This window comes from Numenius arquata, chromosome 2 (genome assembly GCF_964106895.1).
Source record: "Numenius arquata chromosome 2, bNumArq3.hap1.1, whole genome shotgun sequence".
NCBI classification, from domain to species: Eukaryota; Metazoa; Chordata; class Aves; order Charadriiformes; family Scolopacidae; genus Numenius; species Numenius arquata.
This window is the reverse complement of record NC_133577.1, coordinates 12,247,424-12,272,313: the sequence shown is the minus strand read 5'-3', so window position 1 is coordinate 12,272,313 and position 24,890 is coordinate 12,247,424. Positions and strand designations below refer to the sequence as shown.

Genomic DNA, 24,890 nt, shown 5'->3' with positions numbered 1-24,890 from the left:
ATCCGCACAAGAAGCGCTGGTAGCTGAGCAAGCTGTGACAGTCAATAAACCACGCTTCCTTATATTGCTGACAAAGATGCTGCTGCAGAAATCTGTAATAAGACTGTATTCTTTCACCATTTTCTAAAGGAAATGTCAGCAATCATTTCAAATCGTTTAAATGCCTTTTCCTAATGCTTTACATGTACAGTGCAAAATGGGCACAACTGGGAGACTCACTTTACTCCCTAGTCATAAAGAGAGAAACTGGGATGGGAGAATTGGTGAATATATACACAGATGCCCACCACACACGGACACGTGTCATGCTGGAATGAGGTACTGTTAAAATTTAAGCAGAATGGCTGTTCTGGTACATCTGGCTGTGAGCATTCTTATTCCAGGATAGAAGTGCTTTTTTTTCTGGATAAACTGAATCCCCTCTGAAATGTTAGCCAAACCTACATATACCTTGCAACTGGAAAACATTTGATATGCTTTAAAATGACATTTTCTAAAGGGATAGCAACTTTTTTCTTTCCTTGGGTTGTTTAGGCCAAATGGACCATTTCATTAAAGATATGGTCTGAATTCTGTTTCCCAGGTACAAAAGCCATGATAATCCAAAAACATGCTTTCTTGTAGGCCTTTCAACATGATTTCCAATACAGTTTTTCTAATTAAAAAAAAAAATGATATGCAAGATGAATCCCAGATAACTGCAGTGTAATGCCTAGTGGTTTTGTGGGGCACCATTTTCCAGGGATATATTCATAAAAGATCACCTTTAAGGGGATAAAATCATCTTCATTTTATGGAGCAATTAAAGGCTTCTGTTTTGATGTTGTCTGGTGTCTCCTCTGGGATTGATTCAGAACCAAATACACACTATAGAGGAAAATTCAGCATGACAGTTTGCTGCTGGCATTCATCATGAGGAAATGCCATATTCTCCCAGATGGGAAAGAAATTTACAGAGAAGTTGGGTTGGTTTTTTTTATAAGCTACATTATAGCTAACCATTCTTCTACTTATCACTGCAGGTACATGGAACGTTGCCTGGTTTTGGAGTCTTTCCACTTTATAAAGTACAAAGTTACATTAATATTTTTTGACGCTTGAGTAAGAAAAATTCTTAAATTTTCCCTGATTCAAGACAACTGACTGCCCTTTAATTCTTTCCAGACACGTGTTTAATATCAGTCACAAAGGTAATACAGTATCAGATTTTAGGGTTCTGACAGTCATGTGTCTGCAAATGAAAATCATATTGCTGAAGCCGTATCAGCCCCTGCTACTCTGAGGGGTGGTGGTGCCCTGCGTGCAGGGACGTCTGATCTGCTTGTGAAATCAGCTCCACAAGGGTTATAGTTAGCATTTATTTAGCATTTATAGGTAAGCCTTTGTTATTTTCAGTTTGCTTTTTATCACTCCAGAACAAAAGTAGTGATCCAGAAACTGGTTGAGCAGCAACTGAGATTTGGGCAGCAAGAGCTGAGGGAGAGGGATGGCAGGAGCCTCTGTCTCCTCTCTTGCTCCAAGCCCCACTGTTCTTGCTGGTTATTCAGAGACCTAAATCTCATGCAACCCCTTGGTGAACTGGAGCGTGGCCAGACAGGCAGGATTGCAGCCGTGCCCCTCTTTGCAGCAAATTGGGTGCAGAGATGCTCTGGAAGCTGTAAATCTGTGCTGCCGTAGGGAGGACCCTGGGCTCAAAGGGTCTTCACTAACAAAGAGCCTATAAGCCTTAAATATTAGAATGAGCTAGGCAAGGGTCAAAATCTAATGAGAGGATGTAATAAGGATGTCACAGAGCGTCTCCCAGGTTATTTGGAGCTGCGCCCTGGGTATGTCATCATTTTCCCTTCTCTCTCACTGAGTCTTTTTTTTTTTTTAATAGTAGCCTTAATGACAGTGAAATGGATCTGAGTACAGTACCTGTTAAATGCCAGCTTCCCCTTGTATGGCATCCATCTGTAAATGCAATTAGAGCAAACATCTGCTCCCAGAAATGACTTCCTGACCTGTGCTGGTTTTTTCAGTGTTCTGCCAGGCTTCTCGTCACCCTCCCGAGTAATCCCAGCAGATCCACAAAAACGTAAAAGATCCTTGTTCACGTGACATTGCAGCCACTTCAGCTGGCTTGCTGAACTCAGAAGTTATAACTGGAGGAGCAATGCCATACTATTCACAGTAAAAAGAAAGCTTTTCAGTTGTGAAGGTTATTGCATTTGTTAGGCATACATCATCCAGGTTACCTCTCCATTATAACCTGGATCCCACAAAAATGAAAATTCATGTAACGTATCTTTCTCAGCTAAAATTTGAATTAGCGGGTAAGTAACTAGACAGGAATCTTAAAAAGCAGAAGAATGTTACAGAGACTACAATTCAGCCACACATTGATGTTTAGGCATTCTCCTCTGAAAACAGAGCACTGAAGTTGGTTTTAAACATAAGCTTGCACACAATATGGTGGTTTCTATAGACTTGCTGATTTTAAATGTGTGCTCGAAGGTAATTGCTGTTACCTGAGCTCTGCTGTTATCCCCAAATCGATTTGGTAGTAGGTTCGTATTCTTTAGCAGTTTTACCATTTTGTTTCTCTATGTTTAATTAAAGCTTATTGAATGATTCTCAGTTTCTTTAACACAGAAACGGTTTTAGGACTCTTGACAGGTTAATGTGTTTCTAATACTTGAAATACTGAGAAAGCCAAGAATTTTTTAAGTTGCTGTATTCGTATAAATTTTGTATCTGTAACATCTGAAGTCTTGTGAATTTCATAGACTTGTATTTATACCTGTATTATATCCATCTGCTGTTATGCAGAATTTAGAGGTTATCTGAAGCTGCCTGGAAACCAGTTTTTCTTTGAAATATCTTTGGTGTGTGAAGAGACGTTGCCAGGCATCTATATTAATACCTCTATAAAAGAAGGAAATACTTTCTCATGTGTGATTAAAATGTGGAAGTCATTAACACAGGAAAGCCATTGAGGCCAAGATTTATAAGATTTATAAAAGGTTTTGGCCATCAACAATACGCAGGGTTGTAATTAGTGTAAGTAAGTAATTTGGAAAAAACGCTAAGCATGGTGTTCAAGGGTTCGGTCGGTGTTCAGCTATCAACTCTCAGTGTTGGACATTGCTTTGGCAACCTCCGTCGTTTTCTCCATAATGCATCTGGCACCAGCCACTGTCAGAGACAAAACCCTGGAACACGCACATTTGCTCTGATGCGATACGGCACGCTCCCTGCCTGCCTTCTACCTGATTTAAAGCCTGTAACTTGTGTATTAATTGATCACACTGCACCAGTTTTCTGTGCGGACACAACGCCCTGCTGCTCTGTACATGACGGCACGAGGAGCTTTTGCTACTTGACTGCATCAAATGAAGATAAAAAGAAGATGTTTCACAAAAAAGCTCAGCGAAGTAGCTACAGATGCTTCCCACCTTCCTCAGCCTTTAATGACTTTTTCCCCATTCCTGTATTTCTCGGCTGTGGCCAGGCACGTGCCCTGCACTGTCCTGCAGGCTCATGCATGGCTGCAAGGAAGCGGCAGGAGCACAGGGGGAGAGGGAACGTGCAGCGGCACACAGGGAGCAGAGTAAAGCCTTTTTCGTATGCACCGGAGAGAAACAACGTCGTGCTGCTGGCACTGCGTGTGTCAGATTTACTTTTGTGCCCGAGACCCTGAATGAGTCGTGCTGACTGCAGAGCTCTGATCTGGTTTGTAATAAAGAGCGTCAATGCCATTGTGTTTGGCACCTGTAGTAAAGATGTGATGCAGCAAGTAGACATGGAAACCGAGTGCTCTGCAGGTAATCTGGCCAGAATGGGATCAGGGCACGTTTGTGACAGCATAAATAAGCTCCCTCTGAGTTTGCGAAGCTCTTTGTCTCTTTACTTTTCTCTGGGAAAAAGAAAAAAACCTAAATTTCTTAATAACTTTCGCCAAAAAATCAATTTAAAAATAACTTCACAGTCAGTATTTAAGCAGTCTGACAAAGGGGGAATGTAATGGGGAAGCAAAGATAAAGCTGAGTTTTCCCACAAATAAACAATACGCAATTTTCATACAAGAATAACTGCAAGAATCCCAACGCTGAGCAGGATGCTGATGATGAGCTGGCAGCACAATCCGTGGCTGTGTCCAAGGGAGAGCGCTCTTGTCCTGGCGGACAATAGGGTGACCATGAGCCAACAATGTGCCCTTGTGGCCAGGAAGGCCAATGGCATCCTGGGGTGCATCAGGAAGAGTGTGACTAGCAGATCAAGAGAGGTTATCCTCCCCCTCTGCTCTGCCTTGGTGAGGTCCCATCTGGAGTACCGTGTCCAGTTCTGGGCTCCCCAGTTCAAGAAGGACAGGGAACTGCTGGAGAGGGTACAGCAGAGGGCTACAAAGATGATTAGGGGCCTGGAGCATCTCTCACGAGGAAAGGCTGAGGGACTTGGGTCTTTTTAGTCTGGAGAAGAGAAGGCCAAGGCGGGATCTGATCAACACCTATAAATACTCAAAGGGTGGGTGTCAAGAGGAAAGGACCAGTCTTTTTTCAGTGGTGCCCAGTGACAGGACAAGAGGTAACAGGCACAAACTTGAACGTAAGAAGTTCCATCTAAACATGAGGAACTTCTTCACTTTGAGGGTGGCAGAGCACTGGAATAGGCTGCCCAGGGGGGTGGTGGAGTCTCTGTCTCTGGAGACATTCAAAACCCGCCTAGCCACGTTCCTGTGCAACCTGCTCTAGGTGGACCTTCTTTGGCGGGGGGGGGTTGGACTAGATGATCTCCAGAGGTCCCTTCCAACCCCATGTGATTCTGTGATTCTTGCTCACCAGCAGCCCCTCCTCAAGGAGGATGCCCAGGCAGGTGGGTAGTGACACACTACGGGGGCATTGCCATCACGGGGGGCCCTCGCTCCTGGGGTCACCAGGAGGGAAGGGGGCAGGCTGAACGTTAGCAGATGTGTTGCGGGTTGTGTTTGTTATGCCTTTGGCTGAGCAGCAGAGTTGTAAATGGTTTGTTTGCCAAAAATGAAAGTTCATTACAGACTGGCCTTGTTTTGATTAGGAGGAGCCTGGGGGCTATATCATAAGAGTAAATAAAGCTTATGGCTTTGTCTGCTTGTTTCTTCACTTTGGCATTGAAGAGATTATATTCTAACTGGTTTTTTAATTTCTCTGTTATCATTTTATTTTAGTCTTTTTATTATTGACCTGTATGTGCACACATAAACTTTCTATGGCATTTTTTATATGTTTTTTAATGCTTGAGAAGTTCCCACAGATCATTCCTGTACTAGATGTTTGTTAAAACACAAAAAAGAGTTACGTTAACTTGTTTTGTGTTGGGATGCAGAAATTCATTATTGCCTTCCACTTTTTGTATCCTTTCATATGATTAATTTGGGAAAAAAACTGAATGCCACCCACAAAACATCTGTTAGGGGGTTGGGTTGGTTTTCAGACAGAAAAAAAAAAGTGTGTTTCCAAATATGGTTAATTTTAATTGAACAGTTTAACAACATTTTTGTTGCTTATACAAATATATTGTTATCCTTTGTTATATTGCAGAAACTGTGATTAGAAAAGTGACTTACTGCAAGTTCATACTGAGCAAAGTTTGACAAATGGAGAAAGCTGTATTTCATTTAAAAATACTGATGCAAAGGCTTCATTATGTAATAGAAAAAGATGTTTCATGCAATGTAACTATTTAGCATAGTTATTTTTGAGTTTCAATTATATGGGACTAGGATAAGAATCAGTTACCAATTTCATAGATTCATAGATTGGTCTAAGTTCCATTCTCCTGGCATCGCCTCAGCTCCTTTTGTAACTTTTGGCAGATCATTTAACCTTTTCTGCCTTATATCTCACTCACCTTTTAAAAATGGAGATCTTATTTCATGTGTTTCCCAGACGTATTTAATATATTTAATTCATATTTTCAAGGACTTTGAAAATAATTTTATTTATAAATATAAAAATATAAGTCTTTATTATACTATGTAAAGATATACACTTGTAGAATAAAGATTGTGCTGTCTGTCAGTTGGCAAAATTTTGTCTGGTTTCCTTTGACAACTAAATCTGTCTTGACAGCTTGTTAACTCGTGGGTCTCTCAGTGAACGGAAGTTAGGGTTTTAGGTATCACTTTAGAGAAATTTTGAAAATCAGTATTGCCATAAGAGAGTTAAGTCACACATTCATGGCTAGAATTTTTTCCCTTTTCCTGGCAGTTCAGGCAACTTGCAAAGAAGGTGGCTCTAAGGCACTAGTACATTAGAAGTCAGTGGCTTTCGGCCTTTTTCAAAGCATTTCTATGCTCCTCCATTTTCCAGGGGAAGTGTGAGCTCCAGCATAGGTTATTCAAGGCTCACTTTTCTTAGCAGCCTTTTGGAGACCTCTTAAAATAGTGGGTCAAGAGACTATAGGGTGAAAATTGCTGAGCCAAGTAATATCCTTTCTTTTGTATTTGCTTTCTTGTCAAAGGGAACCACATTACATTCTGATATGATTTTAGAGGACACGCTGTATTGAGTAATATGTTCTGCTAGAGGTCTGCAATGGAATTCTGTCTGAGAATATCTGATTTACAGAGGTCCATTCTGGATCTTCTGGGTTAGGAACGAGTAGAAAGGAAAAGTTTTTTAATTCTTCAGTGCAGCTAGGATAGCATTGACCTAGCATATCAAAACAGTAATTTGCCTGGAGAGAGATGAGGCGAAATTGCCTATGGTTAGAAAGCAGCCGCATCCGGAATTATGATGTATGGTGTTTGTTTGTAACTGCCTATTTCCTGTTTGCTTCAGTTTGTCACAAAATAACACGTGTTAGGGACTACAAAGAGCAAATCATTTAAATTGTTGATCCAAGTAACAAGTTACTTGAGAAAGTAGATATAGAAACTTGACTAATGAGATTTGACATGCTCACAAGTCAAGGTTGATACATGGATGATGGTACAGTGATAGTAATTTATGCTGTGTGTGCCCACCACAGTTGATCATTCTTTGGAGACAAACCCCTGGGCTCTTCTTTCTGACATCTCCCATGACAACTATAGACTGGGAAGTTGAACTGCACCTGTGAAATGTATATCCTAGGTTTTATTGTTTCCCAGTGCTGATTGTGTCTGCTCAGATGGGATTAGCCAAGTATAGTCACCTCTTCTTCCACTTTTTTCAGCTCCTGTTGTTTCAGGTGTTTTCCAAAGTTCTCACACCCTTTGGTATTATAAAGGTCACCACTGGCAATTAGTTTAAGTGATGTAACGAGGCCAAGCCAGTTTGGTCATTTAACAGTTAAAAAGAACTAATGTTCAGTGGTCCTCTGCTGTAATCCCTTTACTTTCTCTGCAAGCGATTCTTCCCATATAAAAATATATATATACACACATCATCTTTGCCTGATACGGTGTTTCGTAGGGAACTTTACTTTCTCAGATGTCAGTGGATCTAGTATATCGTAACCAAGAGGGCTAGTATGGCAGCAGTTAAATGTGTTTTTATTCACCATAGTTATACAATCTTTTGGGGTTTCTCCGTGTTGTATTTTGTCGTTGAAATGTCTGGATGATGCTCCTGATGCTCCTTCTAGCATGGCTTACTGGGAAGGATAAAGTTTGTTGCATTTGAGCATACATATTTGCTTTACATTGTCTACTGCTGCCACCGTCTCCAGTTTCTGGGCTGTAATTGAGGCTCTGTGTTAATATGTTGGGCTGTCTGACCAGCAAGGAAAGTCTCATATGGAAGTTACGAAGCTTCTAAACAAAATGACATAATGAAGATCTAGAGCACAAAGTGGGACTTGCTCCAGTATTTGAGGAATGGCCCTTCTAGACAAACTATCAGTGAAAAATAAGCAGATTTCAGAGGAAATGAAGGGTGCCTGGTCCCTGAGCAAATGTGAGGCAGTTGGGATGGGTCCACCTGAGACCTCTCCCCCCCACACACCACAAAACCTGCTCTGCATTCAGCAGAACCTGAGCTGCTGGCACAGCTTGGACACCTCCTGCTCACCAGGACACCCGAGCACTGGACAAAGCAGGAGGATTATGTCCCACAAACATCAGATACTTCAGATATTCCTGTTGCTGAAATGGCAGATGAGAGAAAAGCCTTTATCCTCTGGATTTATTCCCTCAGAGGCGCGTTTCCAGCACTGTCTGATATATTGGACACTTGTCAAGAATGGGAACGGTCCTGGGAGCCTCTGACATCAGGAGTGAGCTGGAGGGAAGGATTTTTTCTGGCTGAGGAGGTGATGTTGTACAAGAGGCAGCAAGTGAGAATCCTCTGCCAGGGATTCTGTTGAAAGCCCAAGGGGGAAAGGAAAATCAGGATGTAAGCCTTGGCCAAGGGAGCAATTACTCCTGGAAATGGGTTTGAGTGGGCTGGGATTGAGGGAGGTGTTTTGGAACAAGACACCTGGAATTTGTAGCCCTGTTTTTTCTCTCCCCCTTTATCTCCTGCATGTTTGGTTGTTTGGGGTTTTTTTTGGAGGGAGTAGGGTTGTTTGATTTTTTGAGGTTTGTTTGGTTTTTTGTAGCTTTCATTTGTGTGGTATTTTCTTTAAAAATTAACCTATTTAAGGCAGAAAACAGCTCTGAATACACTGTGAAACATCATGCTGTGTTGGGGATGGTATGAAAAAATAGTACACTGCACTAAACACCATCTAACGTGCTACCTCAGAGAGAGAGAGATGTATTTTTCGAGTAAAATTTAAAATATTGATCCCATTGTGCTCCTATTAGGGGGGTCATTTTCTTCTGCTTCAAGTATGGTTTTATAAACTTGTAAGATGAAAACGAGTTGAGACAACTCTGCTGAGAGGAACTGCAGTCATATTTGTGAGTCACAAATGTTTTACTTAATCAGGGAAATTGCTCATTCTTTTACAGATTACATCTATGCCTAAACATTTTATTTAATAACTAGCAAAATGCCAGTTCTGGGTCTTCGGTGCTTCAGCACATCACTAACAGCAACATTTGAGTTCCAGCGGCATTACGCTGACTTGTTCACCAAGAACTCGGGCAATGCTTCATTGGCCGATTCCTCTCGTCCCCTGCTTCCTTTGGGAGATACGCACCCACAGATGTCTCCAAAAGCTGTATTAGACAGATGTGGACTGTTGTGTGGGTTTTATTTTTTTCCTAGGGTGCCCAGGAGGTCACTTTCAGATTCAGAGTATTTCCACTCAAGATGAGTAAATTGTAGGGTCCTGGAAATCCCTCAGAGAATGTTAACAGGGCACTTCTGCCTCACTTGAGCACCTGGCAGCAAGGTCAATTAGGATTGTATAACCAATATTCAGTACTTTCATAACTTCATCCAGATGCTGATGGCAAAAGAGCAATGTCCATGCATTTTGTTGTTGTAAATCCTTTCACAAAATCGAACAATTGCCAGAGAATGTAGAAACTTTAAAGTTAGAGTCAATGATAATAGAATAATTAATGCCAGGTGGACTTCTCCACCTGATTTCAGTCAGCATTCCAGTGAAACAGAGCCATTTATTGCAAGGAATACACAGTATATTTCAGGGTACCATCAGCATCTTTTCAAACGTTATTTTGATCATTTTGAAAGCTGTTAATGTGTTGAGTTTCTTACTGTGATTCTTATACGTTGCAACAGGATCTTTTTCTGTTAAAGATTTCCTGAGAAGGAAAATATGATCTTCACTCTCCCTACCTCCTCTGGCTAGCATCAGGTTTGGCAAATTTTCATTAAAACTTATAAGTAAACTGTTATTTAAACACTGACTAAAATCGTTGCTTAGCTGCTTTTAGAAATCCCTGTTATTTTCAGGCAATGAAAAATAATGAGATAATATTTTCTTAAGCATTATGTAGCTATTAAAGTAGATTTTTAGAAATTATTGCCATTTCCAAAGCTGAATTTATTAGTTTGTTTTTAAAGGTTGATACTTTTCCAAGGAAGCCCCAACTTGCCTCCATCGTCGAGACAGGGAACTACTGGAGAGAGTCCAGCGTAGGGCAACAAAGATGCTTGAGGGATTGGAGCATCTCCCTTATGAGGAAAGGCTGAGAGAGCTGGGCCTCTTCAGCCTGGAGAAGAGAAGGCTGAGGGGAGACCTTATCAATGCTTACAAGTATCTAAAGGGTGGGTTGAAGGAAGATGGAGCCAGACTCTTTTCAGTGGTTCCCAGTGACAGGATGCGGGGCAACGGGCACAAGCTGGAACACAGGAAGTTCCATTCAAATATGAGAAGAAAACTTCTTTACGGTGAGGGTGACAGAGCACTGGAACAGGCTGCCCAGGGAGGTTGTGGAGACCCCTTCTCTGGAGATTTTCAAGACCCGCCTGGATGCAGTCCTGAGTAATGTGCTCTAGGCAATCCTGCTTTAGCAGGGGAGTTGGACTAGATGATCTCTAGAGGTCCCTTCCAACTCCGAGAATTCTGTGATAATCTGTGATAATGGTGCATCTGCTTTTCCTAATATGAGAGTTTGAAGTTTGTTTGTTTTTAAGAGGTGGTGAAAGGTCACTTGAGCATCAGTTCAGTCTTGGGTATGGTGTTGTTCCCCTCTTGGATATGGAGGACTGGGGTGTGTGTATGTGTGTAGACTAAATTGTGTATATTTTGTTTTGGCCATTTCATTCTGTTGTATTTCTTTTAATTAAGACGAACAATACTCAAACAATTATTCTTTTCTGTCATTTTCATGTAAATTTATTTTTCATCTGTCATTGGAAATATGGGCTGCCTCTGAAGTGACAGAGCTCTGCAGAGCAGGGGAATTTTCCGGTCCTGTGGAACAAACTGCAAGCTGATGCTGGAGATACTTAGGATATGCTGCCTAATTTTTGTGCACTGGCTTCCCTCTTCATCGCCCACTGAGTGCCTCTGTGCAGTGCAGGACAGGCCAGTTTGAAGACTAAATAAGTCACCGCTCACTGGAAGTGTTTGCACAGTCCCATGCTTCAGAGTGCTGTTGTCCTACCCGCTACCCTCATTGCATGGATAGTCTCATGAAAAAATTCCAAGTGTGGGTTTAAAATGGGGAGTGCAGGGACCTTGAGGCATCCGGTAATGAGACCTGCACTCACTCCTCCATTCATGCAGTGCAGTGAGGTGACTGATAATCTCCCTCTCCCACCCCATGGACTGCAGTTCCCCTGGTGCTGGCTTCCAGTGCGTGGCCAGCCCCACAGGTGTCAGTGGGAGTAATCTGTCACTGGAGATAACGAGTGCTTCTAAAGGCAGGCAAGGTTGGAGACCTGGAGGGATTTCTTCAGAGGAAGGGAGGAAAGCTTTTCCTTTCAGCTTCGCCTGCGCTGAGACTGACAGATGCGCTGCAGGGGAGCAAATTTCTGGTGGTGGATCTGTCTTTCAGAGCTCTAGCTCACACTAGGAAACGTTACTGAAACCCTGAAGCGTAGCTCCTTCGTGCTGCGCCTCAGGATTCCAACACATTCTGGCACGTTGAACCTAATGCATGCAGGTTTATAGAGCTATTCTTGAGTTTCCTATTGTATTGTTTCTTGCTGAGGGAGTATGGGATGTGCAATTCACCCCATCAGATTTTATTGAGGAGTCATCTGCAGTCACATGTATGCTAGATTCTCTCGAGAAACAACATCTGTTTTCTGCAGTGTTTCAAGTTTGAAATGGTTGTGGGTTGTCTTGTTTAATTAACAAAAGGATAAAATTAGATTATATGAACTACTTGCACCTCTTGTCAAATGCGACAATAACTCCATAAGCCACAGAATAGGGAGGTTTCCTCAATAAGGTGTTTGCTGATTTTTTTCCTATCTTCTAATCGTCTGTTTTCCCTATTTTGTGTAAGTACAGATTCCTCTGGTTTTCTTTCTCTATCTAGAAACCATGCTATGCCTGTAAAACAGGCACATCTTGTCTCATGGGTGAAAAAGACACTAAACATGAGTTGGATGTAGTCCTCAGGACCATCTGTTTTGCACATCATGCCATTGTGCTAACCCAGTTAAGGTGATCTCAGGTCCTATTAGGATTGTTCATATAGATACATGAAAAAAATATATAGATACATATATGAATGCATGTATACACACTTGAAGTAAAAGGCAGGATATGTCAACCACTGATAGGTGTTTGTATGGTAAAAAGGGAAGCTTTCAGCCTGGAGAAGAGAAGGCTCTGGGGAGACCTTAGAGCAGCCTTCCAATATCTCAAGGGAGCCTAGAGGAGAGATGGGGAGGGACTCTTTGTCAGGAGATGTAGTGACAGGACAAGGGGTAATGGTTTTAAATTGGAAGAGGGGAGATTAGATATTAGGAGGAAATTCTTTATTGTGAGGGTGGTGAAGCACTAGAACAGGTTGCCCAGGGAAGTTGTGGCTGCCCCATCCCTGGAAGTGTTTAAGGCCAGGCTGGATGGGGCTTTGAGCAACCTGCTCTAGTGGAGGTGTCCCTGCCCATGGCAGGGGGGTTGGAACTCAATGATCTTTAAGGTCCCTTCCAACTCTAACCATTCTATGATTCTGTGAAGCTCAGCAGTATAGTTCCTCTTGGGACCATAACAAACCTGGCTAGCAGAGTCCTCAGTGCTTGACTGTGCAACTGTTACGTAGACCTTATGGCCAACTAAAATTACAAGTCAACATGTAACTGTAATTTAAGTGAAAGTCCAGGGAAGCTCAATTTAGTCACTCTTCCAGTGACAGTGGATGGGTTCTCAGACAGGATGTGGAACAGCACTTTTCATATAGCTTCCTTGAAAATAACTGGCATCCTCCTTTTGTAAGGATGCTCCTTGTGTTATTTTTGTTTAGTCATGTAGGTAAACTTCTGAAAGACCATAAATTTCTAGTAAAAGTAGCCTTCAGGCTTTCTTAACAAAACCTGTATTTTATCTTCCACCGGTTGTGCATTTCCAGGAACATAAATGATCCTCAGGGTAGCTAACTGATAAGACTTGCTGCTTTTGCCTCCTAAACATGAGTGCCATAGTACTAAATAGGCATTGTATTTTTCACTTTGTCTTTCTGCAGTTGATTTGCTCTCACGGCTGTGTAAACAGTTGCATGGTTTGCAAAGAAAATGGTTCATTCCAGTGAGTTCCTACAAAACTAATCCCTATTAATTCCGAAGTGATATATTTTGGGCAGCAGGTGGATTAATTCTTCATAAAAACTGGTTGTTTTTTTTTTTTCTCCCCTGCATAACGCATTCATAAGAATTGCATTAAGTCTTAAGGTGCAAAGTTTATGCCTTATATATTCCTTCTCCCAGGGGAAGTGTGATAATGACAGTTTTGGTCAAATGAAGTACTGATTATTTCAGCTACCTGAATTCAGTTTGTGGTCTTAAGTGGGTAATGTGTTGTCATTCACTGCTTCTTACCCCACTCTTTTCTCGCAGCCACGCTGTGTGATGTTGCGTAGCTACCAATCTACAGCCCAAACGTTGTTATATTAGAGTGGAGAGTTGTGCTGATCTCCATGCAACGTATAGAGGGTGTATATTGTATGAGACGCCTAGCAAGCTGCCATATGACTATAAATTTCTGTGGTTTGTTGTTGTTGTTTTTTTTCATGCCGTACGTACCTGCTGATTACCAGAGTGATTTATGGTTCAGGCATATTTTCTCTTTCACTGCTCATCATCCTTTTTTCAAGTTTTAGAAATGAAGTCGTTTTAGTAAGTAGTTATCTCAGAAAGCCGTGGAGAGGTGGAGGGAGTCTGCCAGCCACTGCGCAGGTACGGTTTGTGCTGCAGCCGGGGGGCAGGTTAGCATCCTCCCCTCCGCGCGCAATAATCTGGGCTCTGGTTACTTAGGAAAGAGAGAAGGGGATGCTTCTGGGTCGTGGCTGCTGCGGTTCAGGACAGCCTGTGAGCTCGCTCGTTAGTGCCTTCGTTCAGCATGGTGGAGAACAGCAAGAGGGAAGAGGATTGTTCTGATCCCGCAGCCCTGCGGGAAGCCAGTCAGCTGAAGCCTCCATTGAGCCCGCTTTTTCTCTCCTGCGGTTTTGGCTGCAGGAAAGAAATGGAGGGCTGGCGGGGGAATAATCGGCAGTAATCTCCTCAGCCAGCCAGCCGTCTCCTCCTATTGACCTTGAAGTAATAAAAAAGGGATGGATTCTGCTGCACGTTACCTCTGTGTGCTCAAATAATGAGAGCAGAGAGAAATGATTGTAAATCTGCCCGGCTTTGCCTCTTTGGAAGACCGAGCCATGGGGAAAGTGACAGGATGTATTTTATTTTCACTCTGTAATTCGCATAGGTATTCATCCCAAGGTGTTTCCTCTGTGGGTTTTTTTGCCCTGTACTTCATTTTACGCAGCAGTAATTTTAATTCGGATGAACTCATTCCCTTTTGTTGACTTACAAACATTCTCATATTGAAAATTTATTCCCTGAACTGGCAATAAACTGGTTTATTATTCACATTTTATAGATGTAATGGATTTCCATTAGTTAATACAGTGGAGTTACACCAGTGTAGAACTGGGCCTATGAAAAAAAACAAACCCAAAGCACACATGTAGGACTTTTCTTTTAAAGAAAATAAGGAAAAACTCCCCTAAACTGATTCTTGTTTTTATTATACAGGGCAAATGAAGACTGACCAAGCTCGTAGATATATTAAAAAAATTAAAAAAAAAAAAAAAAAAAAAGGCGTGGGGGGTGGGGAGGAGGAACCTGGAATTTGGGACTTTACTTTCGGATGTCACCAAGTAACCAGAAAGTTGTCTTTGGCAATTTGTTCATTCCCCTCCCAGCCAAATGTAATTCATTAAGGGAGTTTCTTGTCAAGCATTAACTCATAAACTGCGATGAATCAGAAAATAATTCAGTAATGCTAATGATGTAGTAGTCCAACTAGTGTGGCCAACGGATAAAGAATAGTAACAAGGTGTTTTAGTACTTAGCTAAGACGCCAAGACAACGTCAGACAATAAAATGATGTCGTGCAATCAGTGGCAGGGTTTGGTCCATGCAAGCTGACAGTTTTGTCTTTTAATCCTACTGTGTGCAATAACAAAAGATCAGGAAGGACTATATTTAAAAACAGAGGAAATGTACCGAGTCCACTAAAAGAGCTTGTTGCATTGTTTTTTCTCAGAGCTAGGTCTCAGTTGAGCTGATGGCTGCAGCGGTACCGAGCTCCCCGAGCTCCTTTCCCCCTGCCCAACGTGGGACTAACCTCTGAAATGGCAGCAGAGCTTTCTGCAGTAAATGGGACTGTGGTGGAGAGATCTTACAGTTGGCTTGTATTCCCGTGATGGAAACGTTACATCAGCGAAGCTGAAGCATAAGGGAGATGCTAACTCAGGCACCCAATATGCAGCGGAACAGGTTGATTTACAAAGAAATACAGCCTGCTCCAGCCCGAGGGGGGGACTGTAAATCTGTCTCTCTGGAGGAGCTAGGATGGTGGTCATGTATTTTTCCTCTTTTGAGAGCAATTAGCCTGTTAGAGCTTGCCTTTGGCCAGAGAAAACACTGTAGCTGAGCTGTGCTCCTTGGGGAATTTGGGAGGACAGAGGGAGGAAGCCGCCCAAGCCCCGTGCTCTCTGCTGGGAGGTGATGGCCACGGCGTCCTCTGGCTGCTCCCCTGCATCCAGTGGCCTGGTGGTGATCTGCTTATGCAGTAAGCAGATTTAATTCATCAGCTGACCAACCCTGGCCACAAAAACACGTATTTTCATCAGTTCAATGTGTTGAATGAGGTTGTTGCAGTAAGATGAGTGCCAGAGCCAGCTCCAAGGGGGAATCATCCCAGGGGCTCACAGGGTGCAACTGTCCCCTTTCAGCAATGGGTTTCAGCTCACATCATGAAAACGCACCTTAATCTGACCCTTTCCATAGGTTATTGTGTTCAGAGTGTGTCTGGTATTCAAGCCAGTGTGGTGGGCTTTTTCCTACACAGCCATATTTGAAGGTTATCTCCTGTGGTCACATCAGTCCAACTTTAATGAGCTCCACTGACTTGCCCCAGCTAAAATTTTCTTCCTCAAAATCTAGCATCTGTTAAATAAGTTTTAATACTTAAAGGCTCTTAGCCAACAAACGGTTGAGCTAAGTTGAACTCCGGGTTTGTTTCCAGAGATTGCAATGTCTTTCATCTCTTTGGGTATTAGTATAGAGCCTAATATAGGAGGGGCATCCTCCACCTCTGAGGTTAAGATATCAAAAGGGTTTATGGAGTCCTTGAGCCCAAATGCTATTTTTAGAGTGCCTTGAATTAGTGGAAATGTGGTGGGATAGTCAGGGCTTCTAACAGTTATCCTAGGAAGACAGGGTGTGAATCCAGAGTGGTTCAGGTTGATCAAAACTGGTCCTGCCTTAAAACTGCCCCACAGTCGCAGCCTTTACCCTGTGCCAGTGCTGGCACTGGGGCCGAGGAAGCCCCTCTTGGGTCAAGTTGCTGAAACAGGAGAAGATGAAGCAGATCAAAAAATAGCATTATTCTGCTGAACCTGCTCTGCAGACATCTCCTTCGTGAGGGAGAAGGGGGCATTCCTGAGGCAGGGGAAGTGAGAAGCTGGGGTACCTCTGCTTTAAATTGGCCTAAGTATTGTTGACCAGCACCTCAAGATTTCCACACCATCTACACATCTTCAATTGCTGCTAAAATGACAACTGTAAGTAATAGTAGAAGTAGCATGAGCAGAGCTGTAGCTGACAGTGTACTTTAAGTCCATGGAAGTATTTACGTGTTTAAAAGTATGCAGATGGTGGTGTCTTATGCTAGATCAGGATCTTAATTACGTATAGTTTGACATAATTGGGTTGCTTTAGCTTCATATCTCAACCTGCTAATTCTAACTGCTAAATTAGGATTCAACTATAACCCATGTACATTTACTTAACTATTCCAATTTGTTCCATACATCAAGTAATCAGTCAGGAAAGTGTTGCGATTAATTCTGCTCCTATATTCTGGTTTTCTGTGGGAGAGATCCAAGTTCAACACATTCATATCACCAGGTGAATTCGGGCAATTATGTCCTTACCTTTTCCTGTTTGATTTTTCCTAGTAGATATAAACGGATAAATGTTCTGGATAAATATTTTGAGGAACAAGTCCCAAAGTGTCTTTATTTTGTTAAGGAGTTTATTCTTAGGTTGCTATGCTAGCCTGTATTTTCTGGCTTTTATTTTCTCTTTCCTCTCTTTTAGAAGCGTACACTTAAAAATGAATCCAAAAAGTACCAAGCTTGACATTTTTAACAGAAACAAAAAATGCGGAGAGCACATCTGCGTTTGAATCCATGATGAACAATGCAGCCTTTCTCCTAATCTAAAGTTTACATGGGTGGAGTGATTATCTGCTTACAGGTGCGGGAGTATAACTTCATTTTATTGTTCCCACAGATGAGCACCATGCCAGGGCTGCCCACGAGGCCGTGCTTCTATGACATTGACCTTGACCCCGTCACAGAGCAAGTGAAAGGATTGTTTTGAGAGTGATGTCCAAATTCAGGTCGGTCAACAGCCTTTATTTTCCTGTTCCAGCTTGGAGGAGGATGTTTGTCTCTAATATGTATATAAAAAAAAGGTTGTCAGGAGTTTATCTAGGCCCTGGTTTCACTAAGGGCTTCACACAAGGACAAAGGATATCTTCCTTAAGGACTTCTCCTTGGGGAGACTTGGGGGAATATTTCATAATGTGCGCTTTGTCACAAGAGTTTCTCGTTTGCTGAATGGTGGCCAGCACTTTGCTGGTGTACACCAATGGTGGACATTGATGGTGCCTTTTGGATGTCCTGCCTCTGTCAGTTTGGCATGAGAAGGAGCTGGTTCTGCCACTGTACCGCTCTTGGCTATGGAAAAAGTCAGTCTGAAGAAATCGTGTCGTGTTAGTCGCCTCAAAAGAAATAATCTAGTTCATCTTTGATACTACTCTCTTGTGTTTCTGTCATTACGTAGATACAAGGGGAGAAGTTTCTCAGCTTGTTCATGAGCTTTGCTTTGTTTTTTCATGTTTTTGTTTTTTCCTTATTGCTGTCATATCTCTCAAACGGTAATAAGCATTTCAGGGACATGAATCTGTCCTCTTAGCCTGTCTGTTTTTCATGCTGGGTTCTCTCCCTTTTCCTTGAAGTTCCCCCACCCGTTCCACCACCACCTCCTCCTCCTCTCCTCTAAGTATATCTTCTTGGTGTCCTGTTTTAATTTTGTGGAGCTCATGTCCCTCACTTAAAAATCCAACTTGTTATGAAAATATTCCATGCTACTCCATCTTAACTCTGTCACATAGTAAGCGGAGTGAGGGAGGATGTTACCCTGACTGAGGCAAACCCTGTGTGCCTGTGATGGGACTTTCTCCTCTCAGCACTTAACTCTCTCCCTTCCCTCAGTAAATCGGTCTGGAGAGTAAGAGGGTTGCCTTTACACAGAACAACAATATTACTGTCAGCTGATAGGACTGTGAAGGGACCCCAGATCAGCCACAGCTTTGAGGTAGATGTGCCCAGGCACTTGAGCTCTGCTCTAGCAAACCCTGCCTGCTCTGGTTTGAGAGAACTGGCTTTCATTTTCTCTTTCTGTGTTTTGGGGATTTTTTGGAGGAGGGGAGACAGAACCCAGTGAGATTACCATTCAGACCACATTAACTGTTCGCTTGCCCATACCTGAATGTCACAGCATTCACATAACATCTGCTGAGAGCAGATTCTGCCATTTCGTGTGTGCCAGTCAAGACAAGTAAAAAGCAGTTAGCTTGAAAGTTAACCAGCATGCACAGGTACTAATTACTATGTAATTGGCTTATATGTAAACCATCACTGACTGTTCAGTTGCTGGGTGGTGTTAGGCATACCACTTCTTGGCATGTATCCCATTTTTGCTACTGATGGGCATTATATGTGCGATGGGCTTCATGCATACATATTGAGTCATCATCTGTCAGTCATGTAATTGCTTCTGAATCATTTGAAATGACTGCAGAATCCTAATGTAAAATCTACATGCAGATTCACATAGCCTGCTTAATCGGTGCTTTTACTGCCTCGTCTTACACAGTTCCATCCAAACCACGGATTGCTGAGTTTTGAAGAACAGTGATAATTAAGCAGATTAAATCCTCCATTCCAACTGTGAAGGTCTTTCATTTGAAGCTGTGCATGAAATGAAAATGTTAAACTTGGCTTTTAGTCAGTGATAGCATTTTCTCAGATGTAAAAAGCAATACTAACAAAGTCACAAAAACATCAGTCAGGTAGGAGTATATCCAACTCTTAAAAAATTATCTTAATTTCACTATGGAGGTATTGGTGGCATCAGACAGATGAATGATTCGGCAAGTTTAAGCCTTTTAAAGTAAAAACAGGCAGATCATATATATTTTTCATCAATATAGGCACATATTCAGCTGTGTTACTACCTTTAACAATCTAAATAAATGTCTTGAGAGTATTGTAATACCCAGTGAGCACCACACAAGGTAGTCAGTGTTCATCAGCTCTAAAATTCATCCAGTTCATGTGCTAGGTTTGTACATTTCTCATTTTGGACAGAAAAAACTATATTCCTGTGTAATCTTTATTCCAAACTTTCTGTAGAGAAGTTTAGTATTACTCTTTGCTTTCACACATTTACTGAAGTGAACCCACACTCTAGCTGGTACTACTCTATGAAGTATTTGTGGTTTTGTTTCTATGGTGGCAGATCAAGGATTTTTATTTTGTTTACATTTAGTTTGTCTTCTTTTCTTAGGGTTTTAGTGTACATTGTAGAATTTCTAGTAATATGATACTGTGCCAACTCATTAGTACTGATTCAAGTCTTTAAGATGTGGTAATTGAAAAATATTTAGAAATTTGTGGAAGAGCTGCAGATGTTTCATTATAAACATACATGCAGAGCTGAGAACAGTTGTTCTGGTGTGCAGTTTTTATCCTCCTCTGCAATACACAGCCTCATGAGACTTGTGAAAGAGACACAGGCAAAAGTTCCTGCTGCTGGGGTACCTGTGTGGGGTTCTTACTGAGCTGAAACATTGGATGTCATTAACCTCTCTGATTTTTCTCCACCCCTTCACTGCGTTAATGAAGCAGATGATAGTTCTCACAAAAGTTTGCAGAATACCAGTCATTGGAATGTACTCTAAGAAAGTAAACACTTTGTTGAAAAAGTCAGCTTTTTTTTTTTCTGTTGACAAATAGTTAATATATGAAAGACAACATATTACAGTCTTTCTGTAGGAGCAATGTGCTCTATTAAAAAACTGAAACATATTAATATCTGGAAATGAACCCAAAGGAATCTGGCTAGTTCTTCACTGGCCAGTACCAGTACTGGCCAGTACCATGTTTAAATTATACTGCCCAGCTCATACACTAAGATAATTGAAATTATTTCCTTCAGACCTATCTGTAGATAGGACCAGTCAGAATAAGAATTACTTCCATGAAGTCTGCCATTAAGAAGAAATAATTTTTTAAAACTTATGAACCTGACCCACACTGCAAAAGTAAAGGCTGTTAAGAACCCTTGTGAGCCCTGAGGATCCCTCTAATTTAATCATCAGCAGGTGCCTGCTCATACTGTGCTAATGTGACTTTGGGTATGTGGGTTGATGGTGGGGGGGTGGTTGTTTTCCTCGGTTGGTTATGACTTAGGAAGGCCATGGCTGTCCACAGTTGCAAATATATTCTTGCACTTGCCTCCTCTTCAAAACTGGCAGAGCATCAGAGTGATTGTAATACACAGCACGGGTATTTTGCCACCCTCAGAGCTTTTCTGAATGCGAGAGAGAATCCCAGAGCTCTGACTCTGAGCATCTTCACAGCCATAAGGAACCCCATGAGGGGAGGACACCAAAATGGATGTCCTAAAGTTGCAAGCTGCTTGTTAGATGGTTTCATTCATTCAGGTATGGATAGGAGGTGTTTGAAGACCTTTCCTTTGCATACACAAAATAGAGCCGATGAAACAAAAAAGTGACTTATTTTCATTTCATTCCACAGTAATGGCTTTCAGTCAGCAGCAATTACTACAATAACATACAATCTAAAGTCATATCATACTGGAATATGAGTACAGATTTTTGTTTCTCACCTAGTAGGGTTACGCAGATAATAAATGGGAGGTGCATGTGGCATAACTAAATGCTTTTGCTTATTGTGGTTGAGGTAAAAGTAGCCAATTTCACTAAAACACTGCTTTTGGGTTGTAATGCTTCTATTTTTATTTTTTTTATTTGAAGAAAGCAAAGATGTCTTCTTTCAACATATAAATTCTTTATCTTTCTCATTTCAGAAGCCTGGAAATTAAGAACTGCAACTTTCCTGTTTCCTACAAGTAGGAGACAAAAATGAATCTGAAATATTCCTGTTACGTGTCTCTAGAGGAATGTCAAGATAGACCAAAGAGCAAAAGTTTACTCTTTCTTCAAACTAGTTTTTATGATGAAATATAGCTGTAAGGTTAAAAAAAAAAGAAGGAAAAAAAAAGGCAAGCTAAAGTTTTTCTTGCTGTGGTGCTGGAAGCTCTCTACTGGGGCTTATACTTGTTTATGGATAAAATGACATTGAGAAAAAGAGAAATTTTTCACCTTAGAGTTTTCGTCTTTTCTCAAAGGAGTTTACAGACATATTTTCCTTATCTTAGCCATCTAAAAACTTGCGTTAACATGATTGTACTGGGTGATCAAGACTATTTCTTGCTGAAAAATACACTTTTGGTCCTGGCATTCAGGAGCTGAGACTACACACAGATTAACTGCGCATTTTTGAGTTATCATCAAGCGTTGCTCTGGATGCGTTTGGGCAACAGCCAAGCTTCAAGCAAGGAAGATATTAAGCAGAGAAAGAACCAGTGCATGTGTTTTGTAAAAGGTTTTTAATATACAATTTGTTTCCTTGTCGGGCAAAGATCTTTTGAAACACTTAAGCTATAGCTGTCTCAGATCCATAGGTCTCTGTTTATCCAGAGCGTATGTTACAGGCTGTCCAGCTGATTTTGTGCCGCTTGTGGTGAAGCTGGTTGTTCGGTTCCTTCTGAAGCCTTGTTTTGCTCCTGTTCGTGGCTAATGAAGCCTCCTGCTGTGCTGGCTCCCGACCCAGAGTTTTTCTTGTCCTGTTCCTGGCAGTGCACAACAGTCAGTAACAACAGAGGAGCGGCCACCAAGCAAGGATGCCACAGGGCAGAGACTTGGTCTGCTTCGTGGTGCAGGTTTTAACCACCGTACTTGTAAAACTGGAGTGTGTTTTCTATTTGAAAGGGGTAGTCAAACATGCTAAATCCTAAACAGTGGGCTTTAATTTACCTCAGTAACTTGCCTTTTACGTTTTTTTCCTAAATCTGCATCAAAACAAGCCTTAGGTACAGGATAACTGCATTCAGCTTTTCAAGCTGCTGCTCCTCAGGAAGCTCTCTCTGACTGACTCTTGGTTTCTTCAATAGCAAAAAATGCAACAGAACAATAGGTTGAATCGAAACAATAGGCCATTGTTTTTTTAGGTAAGAAGCAGTGAAATAATGATGAGAGAGTTTATTTTCCTGGTGACGTTTTCCATCCTGTCGCTTTGCTCTGCTTACGCACATCTGTATGTTATGGGCTTCTGCGATGTAGTTTTGGTTCCCTTCTATGCAGCCACATTTGGAGACTTAATTATCTCAGGAACTGTGTTGTAATTGAGGGGTTTGTTTTGGTTTTTAAAATCATGCTTTGTTATTTATAAACTCAAAACTATAATTATGGACAGAAGAGCAAACTGGGGACAATTAAAATAATTATCTGTGCCTTCCCTGGAGTAGCACGGAAATGTCTGCTGACTGCATTTCAGACATGTTCTATTCATAGCGTGGTCCCCCAGCACCGTGGGGGTTGCTGTGAAGATAAACGCAAAAAAAATAGAGCTAGTTGATATTTTAGCCTGATTAGATGGCAGAACTCATAACAGCCTAGACTGGGGATGCTTTAATTACACTGGGCAGGACAAACATGATCAGTAGAAAGCAAGATTCAAGTGTGGCTCTCACAGCTACTGGGGAGAGAAATTTCTGATATTTTCTATTAAACTGTACCCCAAAATACAACCACGTTATTCATACACATAGCTGTGTTGTAATTTAGTCCGGCTCACACTGAGCTATCCAGCCTAGAAAAATCCAAAGACTTCCAGAAGAAAATCAGCGTGGTTTCCAGCCATAGTTTTTCCTAGTAGCATTCCTTCAAGAAAAATAAATGAGGTTTTCCCTCCATCTTGCCTGAAGACATTTGGAAAACCATAATGGTGCCCTACTTTTGGTCACTGACAATTGTGTTGGACCTATCTCCGTGCAGTGTGGGATAATAAACGTGGCGCTAGCTGCCTGCCTGTGAAGATCCCATATGGGATATGGATGTCTGAGCAACAGGTTTTATAAGTAACTTCAAACTACGGTGTGATACCCACACGCTTTCTGCATTGTAGTGTCCGTGTTGTCCCTTCAGGCCACATGTGCTGGGACTGTTTATCTGACTTTCCCAAAAACACCATTCCAGCTCAGTTAGTTGAGAGTTGACAAACATCCTGTAATTTTTTTTTCTACCGTCACATGCACAGGATTTGTTATATTGTTTTGATAGCTTCAATAATTCAAGGAAAGCTGGAATGACCCTCTCTTGTTTTGTCATAGCTCCCCCCCCCCATCTGGTTAACTATCTGCAAAGTCCCTTGAGCTGTTACATTTTGGGTTCTTTCAGTTCATTTTTAGTTTCATTTTTAGTTTTTTAGATTTGTTAAAGATAATCCACATTGGCATGCAGCTTCTGTCTCATAATCCAAAGGGACTGAGTTATTGGCCATCAGCTGAGCTGTAGAAACTGCCACCGTACCTTCCCTTGGGCCGCCCTAGCTCCAAGCCCAAATGCCTTCATCAAGAAGGGGTTTGGAATGAAATCTTTTCAAGTTAAGTGTTATGGCTAAGTGCATCACTTGTTGCTACTCGGAATGTGATTGCAGGTGAAGGATTCTCTGCCTTTGCTTCCGCTCTGAGCAGTTTTGTGACATGGCAGCTTTCTAAGGTGGCTTCCCCTACTTACCCCTGAGTCTGCTAAAGCCTGTTACAAACCACCCCATTGTTTATTACCAGGAGATCTGCTTTTTGTAGTGACTGAATACTTTGTTATTGCTACTGCCGAGCTACAGAAAACTAGTGACATTGAGATACATCAGACTATGTACGACGGGTTTCTTCGTTTGCATTTTAAAATGCAAAACCCTGGAATGTCAGTTGCTGTGAACATGAAAATAAAGTGTGCCTGCGTACTGATGGACAGTTTGCAAAAGTGGTGCCTGTCTCAAGTCTGAATTCATTAATAAAGTACATCCATTATTTAATACTGTTCTCTCTTCATTTACTATCTTGCCTGTTTAGTGACCATTCTTTTCTCTTAAGCCACTTAATGCGCTTGGTCCCTGCCTGTTGCACAGGAGGGTTGTCCACAGGACCTTCTCCACCAGTACAGTCCTTCTGAAGTTGGTTTGTGTTTGGAGGGAAGGACACACCAGACTAACATCCTGTCCTTGTCCCAAAATATCTTGCTATTGCCTTTGGTCCTTGGCGTGAAAGGCTAGATCAGACACAAGGGTCAGTTGGACACTTTCCACTTCTCAGTTGGCAGCTGGATTTATGTGAAACAACGTCAGGTGCAAGAACAAGGTGAGCTTCTCAGGGTGGGATTTAAATACAAGCAATGCAAAAGCTAACAGCTTTTTACCTTCTCTACAACATTTTAGTGAGGAGCTTACCCACACGTAATGGCTCTCAAGCACCAAGTTTGGGCTCCAGCAGGACATGGCTGGAGCTGATGGCCACCTAAACAGCCACAGCGAGTGCAGGAGGCGGGGGAGGCTCGCTCTCCGCTGGATTATTGGGGTGGCAACAGACAGTAGCCAGTTTCACCCCTTTTAACATGAAGTTTTTCATAGAAAAATTTTTTGAGAA

At 41.9% G+C, this 24,890-nt stretch overlaps 1 protein-coding gene across 1 annotated transcript in view; it reads left to right on the top strand.

Moving 5' to 3' along the window:
• MTHFD1L (methylenetetrahydrofolate dehydrogenase (NADP+ dependent) 1 like) overlaps window positions 1-24,281 on the top strand; it is a 158,100-nt gene extending 133,819 nt beyond the window's left edge. The window contains exons 27-28 of the mRNA XM_074144426.1: window positions 17,328-17,436; window positions 21,216-24,281. Coding sequence (XP_074000527.1) covers window positions 17,328-17,417 — 90 coding nt within the window. The 3' untranslated portion in view covers window positions 17,418-17,436; window positions 21,216-24,281. The remainder of the gene's footprint in view (window positions 1-17,327; window positions 17,437-21,215) is intronic.
• Window positions 24,282-24,890: the final 609 nt, after the last annotated feature.